Source organism: Triticum urartu, chromosome 5A (genome assembly GCF_056163025.1).
Source record: "Triticum urartu cultivar PI428250 chromosome 5A, HENAU_Tu73, whole genome shotgun sequence".
Lineage (NCBI taxonomy): Eukaryota > Viridiplantae > Streptophyta > Magnoliopsida > Poales > Poaceae > Triticum > Triticum urartu.
Genome location: NC_141877.1, coordinates 519,835,176 through 519,853,251, shown reverse-complemented (window position 1 = coordinate 519,853,251; position 18,076 = coordinate 519,835,176). Strand labels below are relative to the sequence as shown.

The following is an 18,076-nucleotide window of genomic DNA, read 5'->3' as shown; positions in this document are numbered from 1 at the left end:
CCCCAGTGAGGTCGACAACCCAAGAAGTTCTCACACAAGGAAATGAACGCGGCAAGATAAACGATTGAGTTGGGGGTAAAATGGTGGAGTTGAGCCCCAAAGAAGTTCAAAAACCCTCGAAAGAAAGGATGAGGAGGTAAGGAAAACCCACGGTCGACGTGGGTGGCAAGAAGAACGCGCTCACCCTCCCGAGGCTGCGGCTCGGATTCCTTCCCCGGAAGCCACGCCGTGTCGTAGGGGATCAGCCCCCCTTCGGCCAAGTCGTTGAGGTCGTCTTGGCAGATCCTCGAGTGGATCCAATCGCCCTGGATCCAGCCCTTCGGCAGGCCAGACCGCGAGGAAGATCCGCCCCGGCTGGTCGCCTTCCCCTTTGACTTCGCCGTCGCCTTCTTGGCCCGCTCCAGAGCCGCTGTCTTCTCCCTCCCCATTGTCGCCGGCGAGGCGCGTGCAGTGCGGTGGTGTTAGGGCGAGAGCGAGCGCGGCGGAGGGACGTGAGGGAGAGAAGAGGTAATGGGATGCACTACTCGTGGGACTCCGATCCAGGCACTTTATATCAGGCCGCTCCCGAGTGGCTGACGGGTAGGCCCAGGCGGCCTTGTCAAATCCCGCAACGACCGCACGAGTGATACATGGCGAAAAAGGTGGCGCGGGGATCGAGGCGGCTCCGCTCTATCTCGTCCGATTACTGCGGCCTCCCCCGTCCCGCGCGCTTCCCAAAATTCGGATCCCACTAAATCCGCGGGCAGCGAATAACTTGTCAGACCAAGGATCTCCTCCACACCATCACTCGGAGCCTTACAAGTAAAGAAACCCACTCGACGAGGAATTAAGAATGGATCAAGGCGACTGGAAAGGAAGTTGCTGCCATCACTCAGGCCCGTTGATCTAAAACTAGATATGCTCACGACATGAAAAACGAGTCGGAGAAGCTCTCAAATCCTTCCCCACTCAAACCTCGATCCATTCGAGGGCTAATGGTGAAGCTATGTACCTAGGGTAGGGTCATGGACCTGTCCTACCTACCCTACCCGAGGACATCTCTAGAAGAAATCACCTTTCAATCGACTTGAAGGTGTTCCACTCGACAGACTCGAAGACACTCGACAGACTCGAAGTCACTCGACCAAGATCCAACCACTCGACGGCCAGGAGACCTAAAGTCACTCCGCACGCTAACGGTCGGTCATTAAATAGCTTTTTATGGTCATCATAGCACTTTATTACTAGCGTTACCAGTAACGCCTCGCCTTAATGAACATTGAACCCTTGGTAACGTGGGCTGGCCGGGGGCCTGGCACACTCTATATAAGCCACCCCCCCTCCGAGACAAGGGTTCGCACCTCTGTAACTCATACACGCATAATCCAGTCGACCGCCTCCGGGCTCCGAGACGTAGGGCTATTACTTCCTCCAAGAAGGGCCTGAACTCGTAAACCTTGCGTGCTTACAACTTCTCCACAGCTAAGAACCTGCCTCTCCATACGTACCCCCCTACATCACTGTCAGGCTTAGAACCACGACAATACTCCCCCTCCACCAACAAGCATCAATCCATGACTTGCTCGAAACAACGAGTGTCTCCAACATAAATCAGGTCCCAGGGGGAGTTTTGTTTGCAATTAATTTTGATTTAGTTTGCATAAAGCATGGGACTAGGCATCCCAGTGACCAACCATTTTCTCGTGAGTGAGGAGCGGAGTCCACTCCTCTTGAGAATAACCCGCCTAACACGGAAGATAAGGACAGCCTTGGTTGATACATGAGCTATTCGAGCATGCAAAATAGAATGTTTATTTGAAGGTTTAGAGTTTGGCACATACAAATTTACTTGGAACGGCAGGTAGATACCGCATATAGGAAGGTATAGTGGACTCATCTGGAATAACTTTGGGGTTTAAGGGATTGGATGCACAAGCAGTATTCCCGCTTAGTACAAGTGAAGGCTAGCAAAAGACTGGGAAGCGACCAACTAGAGAGCGACAACAGCCATGTACATGCATTAAAATTAATAAACATTGGATGCAAGCATGAGTAGGATATAATCCACCATGAACATAAATATCGTGAAGGCTATGTTGATTTTGTTTCAACTACATGCATGAACATGTGCCAAGTCAAGTCACTTAAATCATTCAAAGGAGGATACCACCCCATCATACCACATCATAACCATCTCAATAGCATGTTGGCACGCAAGGTAAACCATTATAACTCATAGCTAATCAAGCATGGCACAAGCAACTATGATATCTAATTGTCATTGCAAACATGTTTATTCATAATAAGATGAATCAAGAACGAGGGGCTCATCATATTTACAAAAACAAAAGAGGTCGAGTTCATACCAGCTTTTCTCATCTCAGTCAGCCCATCATATATCATCATAATTGCCTTTCACTTGCACGACCGAACGATGTGAATAATAATAAGAGTGCACGTGCATTGGACTAAGCTGGAATCTACGAGCATTCAATAAACAGGAGAAGACAAGGCAATATGGGCTCTGGGTTAATTCAACAATAATGCATATAAGAGCCACTTCAACAATTTAATTATGGTCTTCTCCTACTGACCCCCAAAGAAAAGAAAAGAAATAAAACTATTTACACGGGAAAGCTCCCAACAAGCAAAAGAAGAACGAGAAATATTTTTGGGTTTTCTTTTTAATTATTACTACTATGGCAGAAAAATAAACTACTACTAATTTTTTTTTTGTGTTTCTTAAGGTTTATCAAACACACAAGAAGAAAACAGGAAAAAGAAAATAAACTAGCATGGATATTACAGTGAAAGAGTATGAGCACCGACATCTAGCAATGAGTGTGTGTGAGCATAAATGTAATGTCGGTGAGAAATACGTACTCCCCCAAGCTTAGGCTTTTGACCTAAGTTGGTCTATTGCCAGGGATAGTCTGGCGGATACCCGTAAGTGTAGTTGGGGTCGTACTGCGATGAAGAATAGTTGGGATCATACTGTGATGAAGAAAAAGACTCTGACTGCCACTGGCTGACAGTCATTTCTGGATCCCAAGAATAAACAGATTGTCGTGGAGGCTCATCTTGTCGTTCCTGTTCCGGGGCTGGTGCAAGATTCTTGTAAGCTTGGACGGCAGCCCACGTAACGAGGTAGGGCCCTACAAAATTAAACAAAGAAGGAGCAAGCAACGTAATAGTTTCAGGATAATGTTTATCAAAGTATAACTTATATTTGAGCTCTCCATTCCTGTCCTTAACAAGAAAATCACGGGCTATCATGCTCTTATAGTCTAGATAAGCATTATGCAGCAATTTTTCTTCTTTCTCATAATGCCTAATAGCTATGTTGAAGTGTGCAGCAAGGCGAGAAGCATAAATGCCTCCAAAGATGGGGCCTTTAGTACGGTTCAGACTCAACCGCCTAGCAATAATTCCGCCCATACTGACAGTGTTGTCGCGGTATAAACCATGGAACGGAATAATAATATCAGGAACACTAAGGTTCCCACAGTTCCCACGACCAATCAAGCATCGACTAGCAAATAAAGAAAAATAGCGTAACACAGGAAAATGTATGCTAGTGATTCTTGCATCAGAAACCTTCCTGGTTTCTCCCACAGAGATAAGGTTAATGAATGGTTCCAACTCTTTACGAGGTGGTTCCTCTAAGATACCATTAGGAGGTATGTTGCAGACTGCACAAAATTCAGACAATGGCATTTTCTTCACAACGTCATATAAATAAAACTCTACTGAAGGAGGTGACTCTTTAGGGAAAAAGTAAGAATTTTGCACAAAACTATTTGTGAGTAAGATATACTGTGGACGTTGGTCGCGGACGAAGTCGGTGAGGCCAGCATTCTTAATCAATGAATAGAAATCCTCATAAATCCCGGCCTCTCTCAAGAAATTATCAGAAGGCCATTCACACGACCGGATCTCCGTGGTACGAGGCAAATTATATTTGGGCCTCTGAGCTTCTTCATTTTGTTTATCCTTTGAGCTTCGGCTCGATGAACCCCTCAAAAGTCTCCTCATTATTTTTCTGAAATAATCTAAAATTTTTAGTAACTTCAAACAAAAGTGAACCAACTTCAATAAAACTGATAGCAACTACTCCTACAAGTGCCTAGAGCCTATATCAAGCATTAGAACTACTTGGAACCATATAAATTTGACATGCAAGCTCAAGAACATGGTCACCTATGCAGCACAAATTTGCAAAGAATATAGTACTAGAACAAAAACTAGTTGGACCAATGGAGGAGTCATATACCAAGGAACAATCTCCCCAAGCAGTTTTGCGAGAGGTGCTTTGAGCAAGGAAATCGAAAATCACAGCAAAAGTGGTTGGAACTCGTGCTTGAGTTGGTTTTTTGGGTTTGTGTGAGACAGAGGAAGAAGATGGGTGCTGGGATAAGTTGAGGAGGGCCACCGTGGGCCCACGAGGCAGGGGCGCGCCCTAAGGGGGGGCGCCCACCACCCTCGTGGCCAGGTGGCAGCTCCTCCCGCGGTAATTTTTGCACAGTAAATCCTCAAATATTCCCGAAAAAATCATATTAAATTGGCATGGCATTCTGAGGACTTTTATTTTCGGGATATTTTTATATTGCACGGATAAGCCAGGAAACAGACAGAAAAAAATTACTATTTTTACTTTATTTCTACTAATTAACAGAAAGTATAGAGAGGGTACAGAAGTTTGTGTTTCTAGTTTCATCCATCTCATGCTCATCAAAAAGAATCCACTAACAAGGTTGATCAAGTCTTGTTAACAAACTCATTCCGATAATCATGAAACCGGAGAAATTTCGAATAACACTAAGTTACCTCAACGGGGATATGCACATCCCCAATAATAAGTATATCATATTTCTTTTTGACAGTAGGAAGAGGAAATTCAAAACCTCCAATTATAATCGATGGAATTTTTCCAATGGAGTTGATACTATGAACTTGAGGTTGTTTCCTCGGAAAGTGTACCGTATGCTCATTACCATTAACATGAAAAGTGACATTGCATTTGTTGCAATCAATAACAGCCCCTACAGTATTAAGAAAAGGTCTTCCAAGAATAATAGACATACTATCATCCTCGGGAATATCAAGAATAACAAAGTCTGTTAAAATAGTAACGTTTGCAACCACAACAGGCATAGCAGTTGATTTATCAGCCATTTGCAAAGATATTTCAGTAGGTGTCAACTTATTCAAGTCAAGTCTACGATATAAAGAGAGAGGCATAACACTAACACCGGCTCCAAGATCACATAAAGCAGTTTTAATATAATTTATTTTAATGGATCAAGGTATAGTAGGTACTCCGGGGTCTCCAAGTTTCTTTGGTATTCCACCCTTAAAAGTATAATTAGCAAGCATGGTGGAAATTTCAGCTTCCGGTATCTTTCTTTTATTAGTAATGATATCCTTCATATATTTAGCATAAGGATTTGTTTTGAGCACATTAGTTAATCGCATACGCAAAAATATAGGCCTAATCATTTCAGCAAAGCGCTCAAAATCCTCATCATCCTTTTTCTTGGATGGTTTCGGAGGAAAAGGTATGGGTTTCTGAACCCAAGGTTCCCTTTCTTTAGCATGTTTCCTAGCAACAGAGTATCTTTTATCATAACGTTGATTCTTTGATTGTGGGTTATCAAGATCAACAGCAGGTTCAATTTCTACATCATTATCATTACTAGGTTGAGCATCATCATTAATATTTTCATTAGGTTCATGTTCATTACCAGATTGCGTTTCAGCATCAGACATAGAGATATCATTTGGATTATCAGGTGGTTCAGCAATAGGTTCACTAGAAGTTTGCACAGTTCTATCATTTTTCTTCTTCTTCTTTTTATAAGAACTAGGAACATCAATATTATTTATTTGAGAATCTTGCTCGATTCTCTTAGGGTGGCCTTCAGGATACAAAGGTTCCTGAGTCATTCTACCAGTTCTAGTGGCCACTCTAACATCATAATCATTTTTCTTACTATTCATTTCATCAAGCACTTCTTTTTGAGCCTTAAGTACTTGTTCTACTAGAGTGGTAACCATAGAAGCATGTTTGCTAACAAGTTTAAGTTCACCTTTAATATTAGCCATATAATCACCCAAGCATCTAATCATATAAGAATTTTATTTTAATTATCTACCAAAATAAGCATTGAAGTCGTCTTGCTTAAACATAAAGTTATCAAACTCATCCAAGCACTGACTAGCAATTTTAGTAGGAGGTACTTCAGCTTTATCATATCTATAGAGATAATTTACCTTTACTACCTGTGTCGGGATATCGGGATCAGGAGGTTCTTCAGTAAATAAAGAATTGAGATCATATGTTTCTTCAATAGGCGGTATATTAAGACCATGTATTTCTTCAATAGGAGGTAAATTCTTAACATCTTCAGCTTTAATACCTTTTTCTTTCATAGATTTCTTTGCCTCTTGCATATCTTCGGGACTGAGGAATAGGACACCTCTCTTCTTCGGAGTTGGTTTAGGAATAGACTCGGTAATTGGAGCAGGAGCTGGATCAGGAGGTGCCTAATTATTTTCATTTGTCAACATATTATTCAATAGAATTTCAGATTCATCAGGTGTTCTTTCCCTGAAAAGAGAACCAGCACAACTATCCAGGTAATCTCTGGAAGCATCGGTTAGTCCATTATAAAAGATATCAAGTATTTCAGGTTTCTTAAGAGGATGATCACGCAAAGCATTAAGTAACTTGAGAAGCCTCCCCCAAGCTTGTGGGAGACTCTCTTCTTTAATTTGCATGAAGTTGTATATTTCCCTCAAAGCAGCTTGTTTCTTATGAGCAGGGAAATATTTAGCAGAGAAGTAATAAATCATATCCTGGGGACTACGCACACAACCAGGATCAAGAGAATTAAACCATATCTTAGCATCACCCTTTAATGAGAACAGAAATATTTTGAGTATATAAAAGTAACGCGATCTCTCATCATTAGTAAACAGGGCGGCTATATCATTTAACTTAGTAAGATGTGCCACAACAGTTTCAGATTAATAGCCATAAAACGGATCAGATTCAACCAAAGTAATTATATCAGGATCAACAGAGAATTCATAATCCTTATCAGGACACATATAGGTGAAGTAGCAAAAGCAGGGTCGGGTTTCATTTTATCTCTAAGTGATTCTTTGTTCCATTTAACTAATAACCTCTTAAGCGCATATCTATCCCTGCAAGCTAAAATAGCTAAAGAAGATTCCATATCAAAAAGATAACCCTCAGGGATAACAGGCATATTTTCATCATCACTATCATCATCGTATTCAGATTCAATAATTTCTTTTTCTCTAGCCCTAGCAATTTGTCCATCAAGAAATTCACCAAGGGGCACAGTAGTATCAGGCATAGAAGCAGTTTCATCATAAGTATCATGCATAGCAGAAGTGGCATCATCAATAACATGCGACATATCGGAATGAATAGCAGAAGCAGGTTTAGGTGTCGCTAGCTTACTCATAACAGAAGGTGAATCAAGTGCAGAGCTAGATGGCAGTTCCTTACCTCCCCTCGTAGTTGAGGGATAAATTATTGTCTTAGCGTCTTTCAAGTTCTTCATAGTGTCCAGCATATATAAATCCCAAGTGACTCAAAGAATAGAGCTATGCTCCCCGGCAACGGCGCCAGAAATTAGTCTTGATAACCCACAAGTATAGGGGATCGCAATAGCTTTCGAGGGTAGAGTATTCAACCCAAATTTATTGATTCGACACAAGGGGAGCCAAAGAATATTCTCAAGTATTAGCAGCTGAGTTGTCAATTCAACCACACCTGGAAACTTAGTATCTGTAGCAAAGTGTTTAGTAGCACAGTAATATGATAGTGGTGGTAGCAGCAACAAAAGTAAAGACAACAAAAGTAATGTTTTTGGTATTTTGTAGTGATTGTAACAGTAGCAGCGGGAAAGTAAATAAGCGTAAACCAGTATATGGAAAACTCGTAAGCACCGGATCAGTGATGGATAATTATGCCGGATGTGGTTCATCATGTAACAGTCATAACATAGGGTGACACAGAACTAGCTCCAATTCATCAAATGTAATGTAGGCATGTATTCCGTATATAGTCGTACGTGCTTATGGAAAAGAACTTGCATGACATCTTTTGTCCTACCCTCCCGTGGCAGCGGGGTCCTATCGGAAACTAAGGGATATTAAGGCCTCCTTTTAATAGAGAACCGGAACAAAGCATTAGCACATAGTGAATACATGAACTCCTCAAACTATGGTCATCACCGGGAGTGGTCCCGATTATTGTCACTTCGGGGTTGCCGGATCATAACACATAGTAGGTGACTATAGACTTCCAAGATAGGATCAAGAACTCACATATATTCATGAAAACATAATAGGTTCAGATCTGAAATCATGGCACTCGGGCCCTAGTGACAAGCATTAAGCATAGCAAAGTCATAGCAACATCAATCTCAGAACATAGTGGATACTAGGGATCAAACCCTAACAAAACTAACTCGATTACATGATAAATCTCATCCAGCCCATCACCGTCCAGCAAGCCTACGATGGAATTACTCACGCACGGCGGTGAGCATCATGAAATTGGTGATGGAGGATGGTTGATGATGACGACGGCAACGAATCCCCCTCTCCAGAGCCCCGAACGGACTCCAGATCAGCCCTCCCGAGAGGTTTTAGGGCTTGGCGGCGGCTCCGTATCGTAAAACGTGATGATTTCTTCTCTTTGATTTTTTCTCTCCGAAAGCAAATATATAGAGTTGGAGTTGGCGTCAGAGGGCATCCAGGGGGCCCACGAGGTAGGGGCGCGCCCTAGAGGGGGGGCGCCCCCCACCCTCGTGGACAGGGTGTAGGCCCCCTGGTCTTCATCTTTGGTGAGGATTTTTTATTATTTTTTCTAAGATGTTCCGTGGAGTTTCAGGTCATTCCAAGAATATTTGTTTTCTGCACATAAAACAACATCATGGCAATTCTGCTGAAAACAGCGTCAGTCCGGGTTAGTTCCATTCAAATCATACAAGTTAGAGTCCAAAACAAGGGCAAAAGTGTTTGGAAAAGTAGATACGACGGAGACGTATCAATGGCCACACGGGTGGTGGTCGCTGGCGGTTAGCAGTGCTAGGATGCGTCAGAGGGGTGGGCGTGTCGGGGTACATCACTTGCCCAATCTTGTATTGGCTGACGGTGGCGGCGTCCATGGACACCATATCCTTCACTAAGGCTCCGTCGCGGTGCCATTACTCCTTCGAGTTGCTCTGGGTGAAAACTCGATCTTTGGGATCGGATGGTGGCGGCTATCAATGGTCGTTCCCTTCTAGGAGGCACCATCTTGGAGTCCTTTTCCCGTCGTTTTCCATCTCACCTCTCCTCGGAGGCTTGGAGGTCTCCATTGGCTCCAAGCGGTTCATCCTTGCGCATGTGTAGTGGCTTGGTAGTCGTTGGGGTGGTATAGCGGTGTTCGGCACCTTTGTATCTTGCCTTGGATGTGTGTGTTGTGTGCGGTGGTGGTGTGAGTTTGTATCATGTAGCTTGTGGATCGTTTCTTTATGTATAAAGTGGGGCGAAAGCCTTTTTGGATAATAGAGAATGAGCATATGTAAACAACATAGGTAAGTGCAAGGTATTTCGGACATCACTTTGCTCCTTAAGTCATCCAGATTCAGATCACCATGAATTAAATACTATATAGAGAATTGTTGGGTTTTTTCGAAAGGAGGATAACCCCCGGCCTCTGCATCAGGACGATGCATGCAACCATATATTATTAAAAGTGCAAAATCCAGCAGCCGAACACCATCGACCCGGAAATAAATTGAAAAACAAACCTTGAGGTCGTATACCTTGCGACAGTATCTCCCCCAAATAGCCACTAATCCCTATGATACAAGACACAACATAAACGAAAATACACAACTCACAGGCTACGCCTTCAAGAAGTTGGTAGCATCATAAAGTTTCCCAGCTTGTTCGGCATACTGATAAAGTTCAGTTCGCCATTTCTTAAGCTATGCAATGTTCGAAGATGGCAATACCAATAACTTGTTGGTAAGCATAACTATAATAAGAAACATGAATTGCAAGTGGGCATAATTGAGCAACTGTCAAAAATTTAGTGGGAGACTCACATATAGCTAGAACAAAGTTGAGAAGTGTAATTCGGCTCAATTTCTTTAGTGCAGCCAGGTAAAAAGCATTTGACACTGACACCGTGCAAATATTTCAAATGAGAACGGACAATCAAATAGCAACACTTCTATGCCATGCTCTGTTTCATACAAAAAATGGAAAGCAACTTCATGAACATATTGAATTTAAAACAATACTAATGTGCTTTGTTTGTTTCAGTTGCTTGTATTTTGAATTTTTGATAAACACAGCACAGAAGTTTGCATCTAGTTCCACCATCCTACATAAATACAAAGTGTATGTGTTACAAAAATGAAATTCTCTTTAGTTTAATATGCAAGTTAAAGAACTAAATATGTGGAAGCTTAGTTCTTCACCTGACTTGATTCCAGCGAACCTGCCATGTTTGTGATTGCCTACAATAGCGCAGAGGTGAAGCGCGCCACACTAGCTGCTGTTGCTTCGCCACTGCCTCCTGCGATCGTCACCTCCAAAGGGGCTCCTTGGCAAGGCTTGATGCGAGTCTAATCCTGATATTTGTATTACATTCAATGTTTCTAGACTGCGTGTAAATTTTTGAAAAGGGGCGCTTTATTACTTAAAAGGTTTAAACATTACACCCGGCCTCTGCATAACTAAGATGCACACAGCCAACAAAGTCCTCACACCAAGTCAAAATAAAAGAATAAGGTGATATACAAGGAAAATGAAATCTGTATAACGCCTAAACTGAAGGTGGACCAACCTACCACCCAGCGATAGCAGTTTACCTTTAACTGCTAAGTCTTTTTTGTAGTCTCTCCTCGACTTATTTCCATTCAGTATTTGTGAGTCTCTGATAATGTATCGGTATCCCCAAATAAGTGATCGGAAAGTAGCCCAACCTGCATCCAAATAGGTCAGCATACAGGTGGGCTCCGTCTTGAGCGTGGCCAAAACAAAACAATTCACTTTTATGGGAATTGATCTTAAGCCCTGAGAGTTGCTCGAATGCTGATAAAATTAATTTCAAATTTCTTGCTTTCTTGAGGTTATGATCCATAAAAAGAATTGTATCATCGGCATATTGAAGGATGGAGAGACCACCATCAACTAGATGATTCACCACCCCATCAATTTGGCCATCAACCTTGGCATGCTCAATCATGACCACTAGCATATCTGCCACTATATTGAATAGCATGCGCAGTGCTGGGTCACCTTGTCGCAATCCTTTCTTCATTTGGAAATAGTTGCCAATGTCATCATTGACTTTAATGGCAACACTACCTCCAGTCATGAAGCTATGGATCATTGCACGCCACTCTGCAGAAAATCCTTTTATTCTGAGAGTCTGTTGAAGAAAAGACCACTTGACTTTGTCATAAGCTTTCTCAAAGTCGATTTTAAGAACTACCCCATTCAGTTTTTTCCGATGCAGTTTGTGGACTGTTTCATGAAGGACAACAACCCCATCTAGGATGTTTCTGCCTTGCATGAAAGCAGTTTGAGAAGGATAAACCACATGTTCAACAACCAAATGTAGCCTAATCGTCGCAACCTTAGTAAAGATTTTAAAACTGACATTAAGGAGGCAGATTGGCCGATACTGTTGTATCCTTCCAGCCTCATTAACCTTAGGTAATAAAATAATTTCACTGAAGTTTAAGAGAAACAACTCTAGTTGGCCCACGTGAAGGCAACCAAACAAGACTAGAAGATCATGTTTGATGACATCCCAAAAGTTCTGGTAGAACTCAGCGGGGAAACCATCTGGACCCGGTGCTTCGTTGTGCTCCATTAGTAAAACCGCCTTTCTAACTTCCTCCTCGGAAAATGGAGTTGTTAGCAGGCTATTTTCCGCATCAGAAACTTGCGGATGTCATCTATTCGAGACTCATCCATCGAGAAGTTTCCTTCCTTAGGGGTTCCGGATAGATTTATGTAATAATTAGTCATATAAGACTTAAGTTGCTCATGCCCTTCAATCGTGCCCTCCTCCTAATGTAGGGAATGATATGTTTCGTTCGGTGTCTGCCATTGGCGACTGCCATGTAAATAAAAGGTACAGAGGGGATCCCCCAAAGTTAAGACTGATTTATCCTACAACGTTGGCCAAATCCAATGAATCATTAGAGTAGTTCGTGTCATGCATCTACTCTCTGTTCCTTCTTAGGCTGTAAAGAAGAAGAAGAATCGTATTGATTAGGGGGGGATTTTTTGTACGGGTGGAGCGCTTGATCGTTGAATTTGCAAGAGCGGTTGAATCAGAGAGAGAGAGAGAGAGATGACACTCGTGAGGACTCAATCCTTGTCGACCGGAGGCGGCGACGGTCCTGCACCAAATCTGCAGTGGGTTGAGGTGCACCATCCGGTGATGATTGGGTGGTGGTTTACCGCGCCACACCGCCCTGTCTGCATGGCAAGATAAATAGGTTAGTGGGAATGAGCTATTTAGTTATTACAGATAAGTCCAAATTAGGCGTCAATCAAATTATTCTGTGATGCTCAATCAAACGATCTTCTAGTACTTTGTAAGTTCAAGACCTAAATAACGGAATGGAAACAGTCGTGAGATCCGCTTCTGGACCACCTACACAAGGAAAAAGAGAGAGTCCAATTCCACATGTCAATACTGGCAACAAGAAAATTTCTAGTAAAAGAAAAATCCAATGACTTTATAAGTTGCTAGGGTTCAAGTGAGTCATCCCCACGGAAGCGGTCTTAAATCGAGAAAGTGTCTTTGTCCATCAAAACATGTATTTGCTTTCCAACGACTATTCGTTCAGAAATTTCTAGAGCTTAGTCTCCTGACACCTATTTTGTTCGCCGATGTTTGCCATGTGAAAAATGGTAGGATTAGGTGCATGCATGCATATCACAAGTGTCAACAAGCGAAGGTATTTTTTTCCATAAGGTAAACTCATTGGATTTATTCATTTGGTGAAAAAACCTATGGTGTTTTATTCTAGAAACCAAACAAGACCTATGAAAATATGCGGTAGAATCCTCAATATCCGATGAAATTCTTTTTGTTAAAAGATACTAGAGAGAAAGGCTCGATCAAATCTTTGAAAGCAGCAAAAGGAGAAAAATTTCGAAGCATGAATCTATCATGTGTAGAACAATTTGATTGAAAAACAAGGTTTTGTTGAAATGCTAATGGTGGTTTGTGCTTGAGGTCACAATTGGTATAAGTAGCAAATCTCAGAAAGAGTAAATAGTATATACCTGATACCGGGAAGCGAAGCATGCTACTATACATGATTAAGAAGACCAGTGCAAACAAACAGTTGAAGATCAGGTTTATTCATTCGAAGGATCAGGTTGCAGATGGCTTCACTGAAGCATTGCCTACTAGAAGCTTTGAAGAGTTTCGGCGTAATCTCAGCTAGTAGCGTTGTGATTAAGGGGGAGTGTTGAATATCTTGTGTATCAAGTATAGGGAGTAGATAGAATATCTTTTCTTTTTAAGTTTTGTTTCATTTCTATCCATATCACCCTTGTAATTCTATTCGGCTGGCTATCTCCACCGAACCCTCCTGTAAACCTACGATTGCTACATCAGTCGCCACATTAGTAAATACCAGCGGGCTCTTGTGTATGAGGGTCTCACGCTTCATACAACTACCAATCCGACATTTGATTTGACCCATGATTGATGTTTGATCTCCTAGTATTTAATAAGTTCAAGACCTAAATAAAGGAATGAAAACAGTCACGGGATCTGCTTGTAGGCCAGCGAGACGAGTACAAAGAGAGAGGGTCTCATTCTACATGTCAATACTAGCGACAATGAAATTTTCTAGTAAAAGAAAAATCTGCCGAGTTTATAAGTTGGTGTGAGGGTTCGAGTCCCTCGCCCCCTTGGAAGCAAAAACAAAAATGAACTAGCTTTTCAATGACCATTTCGGTCCGTTGCGGGACTTAATTCCAATGACTCACACGCTTGGATATTGATAAGACTGTTCACAATTTCTTGAAGCTCGATCTCTGTGACGCACACACGGTTTTGCGCTCATGTTTAGCATGCCAAATTCGCTTGTAGCCGGATTCGCCATCGTATACGAACACCTACACAGCTTCAAGAAATTGCTTCGTCATGCTGTACGTCACGCTAGTACTACCAAAATACCATTCCCAAGGCCCAAGGCCCAAGGCCCAAGGCTTACGTAGCCCTCACATTCATTCCCTCGTGCGCCCTCCGCGGATATTTGAAACCAACATACGTCCTCCAGCTACGTGCACCCAAATGCCACTCCCAAGGCATGCGCGGCGCACGAACGAACGACGGTACTACTCGCGCGGTCTCGTACGCCTCCTCCCCACCGTCCCCGGGCACCACCGCACCGCGCTGGGACGCAAACTGACACGCACGCTCTAGCTGTGCGTGCGCCGCCGCCGTCTCCTGCCACACCCCGAACGCAGCTGGCCGCCGTTTCTGGTTGGGCGGCAGCGGCACGGACCGACGGACGAGCCCACCCAGCGTCGCGCCGCACGGAGATGCACGCGGAGCGCTGTCTCTCACCACCGCACGGACCTATTCACGCACGCGTACGTACAGCTAGCCACCCCACACCCTCTATCAACGAGTAAAGTCTGTTTTAAACCCTAAAGATATAGAGCACGACACAAATGAACCCCGACGTCTAAATCCCTGAAGTCCATACCCTGAAATTTTCGATCCCGATTGTAATTACCCTTCCATCTGTTTAGAACTGGATTTGCTGACGTGGCACCCTGGGATGGTAGGATTGCAAATTAAAGACATGCACGTAGGATGGGGCAGTGCATGGCCTCGAAGCCTGCCCACACCGCTGATCCAGCTACTCTCCACCGCCACCGCTCCATGCGCTTCTCTCGACCGACACCACGCGCAGGTTCTCCGCGGAGGCGCGGGCTACGGGCGCGCCGCTGTTCGCCGTTGGCCCCGCTGGCCGCCATCGTTCGGCTTGGAGTGTGCTGCTGCTCACACCGGGTGGCGACAGAAGATGAGCTGGAGAGCGGCATGTCGGAGGAGCAATTGTTCCACGTGAAACTAGCTCTTGTTGCAATCAAATCGGACCTATATGTTCGTATGTGTTGAGTACGTATCCGGCCGGAATCAATCAGCTCCGTAGGTTTGAAGCTAGCTTGTACGTGTGTCTTGTCTGACACAGCAGCGACTAGGCATTTCGTCGAACAGCTTGGCCGCGACAGCGGAGTTCGAGAAGGCATGCAGGACGCCGGCCTCGGCCGCGAGCGCGCCAGCGTTTGGCTATGCGCGTGCTGCAATGTGCTGGACCGAACATGGTGGCTGCGTGCCCTGGACCAGAAGCAACTTGCAACCCCGTGGAGATGGATGCTGCCGGCTTCCATCTACTGGTACTCACGGAGTAGTAGAATTGCTTGTCTTCTCCACGGCGTCCTGGTCAGCCCCAAGACCAGCTTGCCCGGCACCTGCCGGTGCGCCGTTTTGCCCAGCACTTGCCGCCGGGCCGTCCTGCCCAGCCGCATGAGCCGCTCCACCGCAGGGTACAGTGCCTACGTGCCCGACACCGGCTTCACCGCCACCCCCTGCTCCATCTACCAGCTCTAGGTACCTGAAAATTTTTGCTCCGACGCCGCTCCGCCGAACCCGATTGGTCTTCGAGGGCGGATGAGGACGGAACCTGGCTGCCAGAGCACGGCGAGGGCCTCCAGATCCAGATCCGCCGCGGTCACGTGTTCCGCCGCCGGCCGTCGCGACGGCCTTGACTTGCTGGCCATCGCCGGCTTCTTCTCCTCCGCCGCCTTCCATGGATGCGGTTTGATGCACACCCTACCGGCAGCTTATATGGACCGGCTGCCATTAATCTCTGCATCACCAGCAATGGCGTTGGATTGGATGATTGACTCTCTGTGATGTGGCATTGGATCGGGAGGGAGAGAGTTTGGAGGAGAGGAGGAAGACCGGCTTCGATTTGGGGGAGGACGAGAGGATTGGGTTGTCGCTCGGTGCGGTGACCTCAAGGCGTAGACCAGGGGAGTGAATGGAAAATTACCAGCGGGGAAGCCAGATGTACACTTATTTTGGAAAAAAATCAGGAGCCAGACGTACGCTCTTTGGCGGACGAAGGGAGTAGAGGGCATGCGCTGGGTGCGGGAGCCTGCAGAGCAAGCCAGGCGACCATGAGACCCACCTGCTGCAGGTAGATGACTCACCTTGATCCCATCTGTTCTCTGGCCAGGTAGAAATCCCCCTGTTTGGATACAACCTAAAGGTAAAAAACAACCGGGATCAGGGAGGTCGGGGTATGGATTTCAGGGATTTAAAAGTCAGGGTTCATTTGCGTCGTGCTCTACATTCTCAGGGTTCTAAATAGACTTCACTCGCTACCAATCACTTGCCATATATAAAAGCACGCGTCGGCCTCACACGCCTCCCCGCACCCAACCTGGTACTACTACTACTCCCGGCCTGCACTAGCCAGCCCGATCGCCAGTTACCACTACGATCGCCATGCAAAGACCTTGCGGCGGGTGCTGGGCCGCTCGCCGCCTGCTGACCGCGCCGGCGGCGGCCCCCTCGGCGGACCAGTCGATGGAGGCGCAGCAGGCGCACCTGGAGACGGCGCTGAGCATCACCACCACCGTGCTCTTCGTCGCCAGCGTCTCCTATATCGCCCTCAGCACGCTCTACGCCTGCCTCCGCGCCGCCCGCCACGAAGACCCCGCCGGGGCCGACGCCGACGGCCCGTCGCCGCCGCGGGAGGCGACCAAGCGCGCGCTCGAGGGGATCCCCGTGCGGGTGGTCGTCCTGCTGGACCATCCGCGCGACGGCGGCTGCCCCGAGGCGGTCGTGGAGGACGAGGGGGTGGACGCCGACGCCTGCGCGGTGTGCCTGGCGGAGTACGCGGCCGGGGACGAGGTGCGCGTGCTCCCGGCGTGCCGCCACGGCTTCCACCGGGAGTGCGTCGACCGCTGGCTGCTCACGCGCGCGCCCACCTGCCCCGTCTGCCGCGCCCCGGTCGCCGCGCACCTCGACGGCGCCGACGCCAAGGAGGAGCTCTCCCCGCCCACGACCAGGCACGCCGGTCACTTTGGTGATTTCGCCGCCTGGTCCCTTGTGCTCCCGGCGCCGATATGACGGAACCATGAGCGTCCATCCAGTTGTGGATCGGAGATGGTAGCGACCAATCAGGAAGGTTCAGCTAGTCGTACCTAATCCGGTAGTGTATCTAAATTAATTTTGATGCCTCAAACATTTGTTGATCGATGCCAGTTGTTATCCCCAGATTAATAACGATAGACCACATATATGAAATTTCAGATTTTTCATACTACCCGTCAGTCAATTTTGTTGTTGTGCCAAACAATGGCTTTCTTGCAAATACCCTTTTGAAGTGCCGGAGCTAGTAAAGGGGGATTGAATTGTGCTTGAAGAATGACACAAAACAAATCTTATATATATATGAAACATGTTGCATGGATCATGTGTAACCGGACCGAAAAAGAAGGATTGTTGTTTTCCATACCATGGATCGCACAACGACGCGTCGTGTTCCACTATCATAGCGATAACAGAACAATAGCCCGCCTTCTAATAAGGAAGTTTAAGATGATGAGCTAAAGTCCATTTTTGTTGTCTACCACCAAAAGAGGAAAGCTAATAAGTACTCCCTCCGGTCCTTTTTAGTTCGCATATAAGATTTGACTGAAGTCAAGCCTCGTAAAGTTTGACCAACTTTGTAGAAAAAAGTGTCAACACTCACAATCTGAAATCAATACCACTAGATTTGTCATGACTTAAAGTTTCATATTATATGACTTTAGCATTGCAGATGTTGATATTTTTTTATATAAATACGGTCAAACTTTGTGAAGTTTGATTTCAGAGAATTCTAATATGCAGAGTAAAAAGGACCGGGGGGAGTACTTGATTGTTTTCTCTTTGGAGTCACTGCTAAAATGTGACAAACCAGAAGTAGCCAATTTTGCGGGCATGCTTGATCCACAATAC

The 18,076-nt window shown here is 45.3% G+C and overlaps 1 protein-coding gene across 1 annotated transcript; it reads left to right on the top strand.

Moving 5' to 3' along the window:
• Positions 1 to 16,386: 16,386 nt before the first annotated feature.
• LOC125556457 (putative E3 ubiquitin-protein ligase ATL44) lies at positions 16,387 to 17,377 on the top strand. The gene has a single exon (XM_048719186.2). The coding sequence runs from the start codon at positions 16,577 to 16,579 to the stop codon at positions 17,201 to 17,203; it is 627 nt and encodes a 208-aa protein (XP_048575143.2). The 5' UTR covers positions 16,387 to 16,576; the 3' UTR covers positions 17,204 to 17,377.
• The last annotated feature ends 699 nt before the right edge of the window (positions 17,378 to 18,076 follow it).

Excerpts from the sequence above, each read along its gene's own strand:
- LOC125556457 (XM_048719186.2), top strand. The coding sequence starts at position 16,577 with ATGCAAAGACCTTGCGGCGGGTGCTGGGCCGCTCGCCGCCTGCTGACC.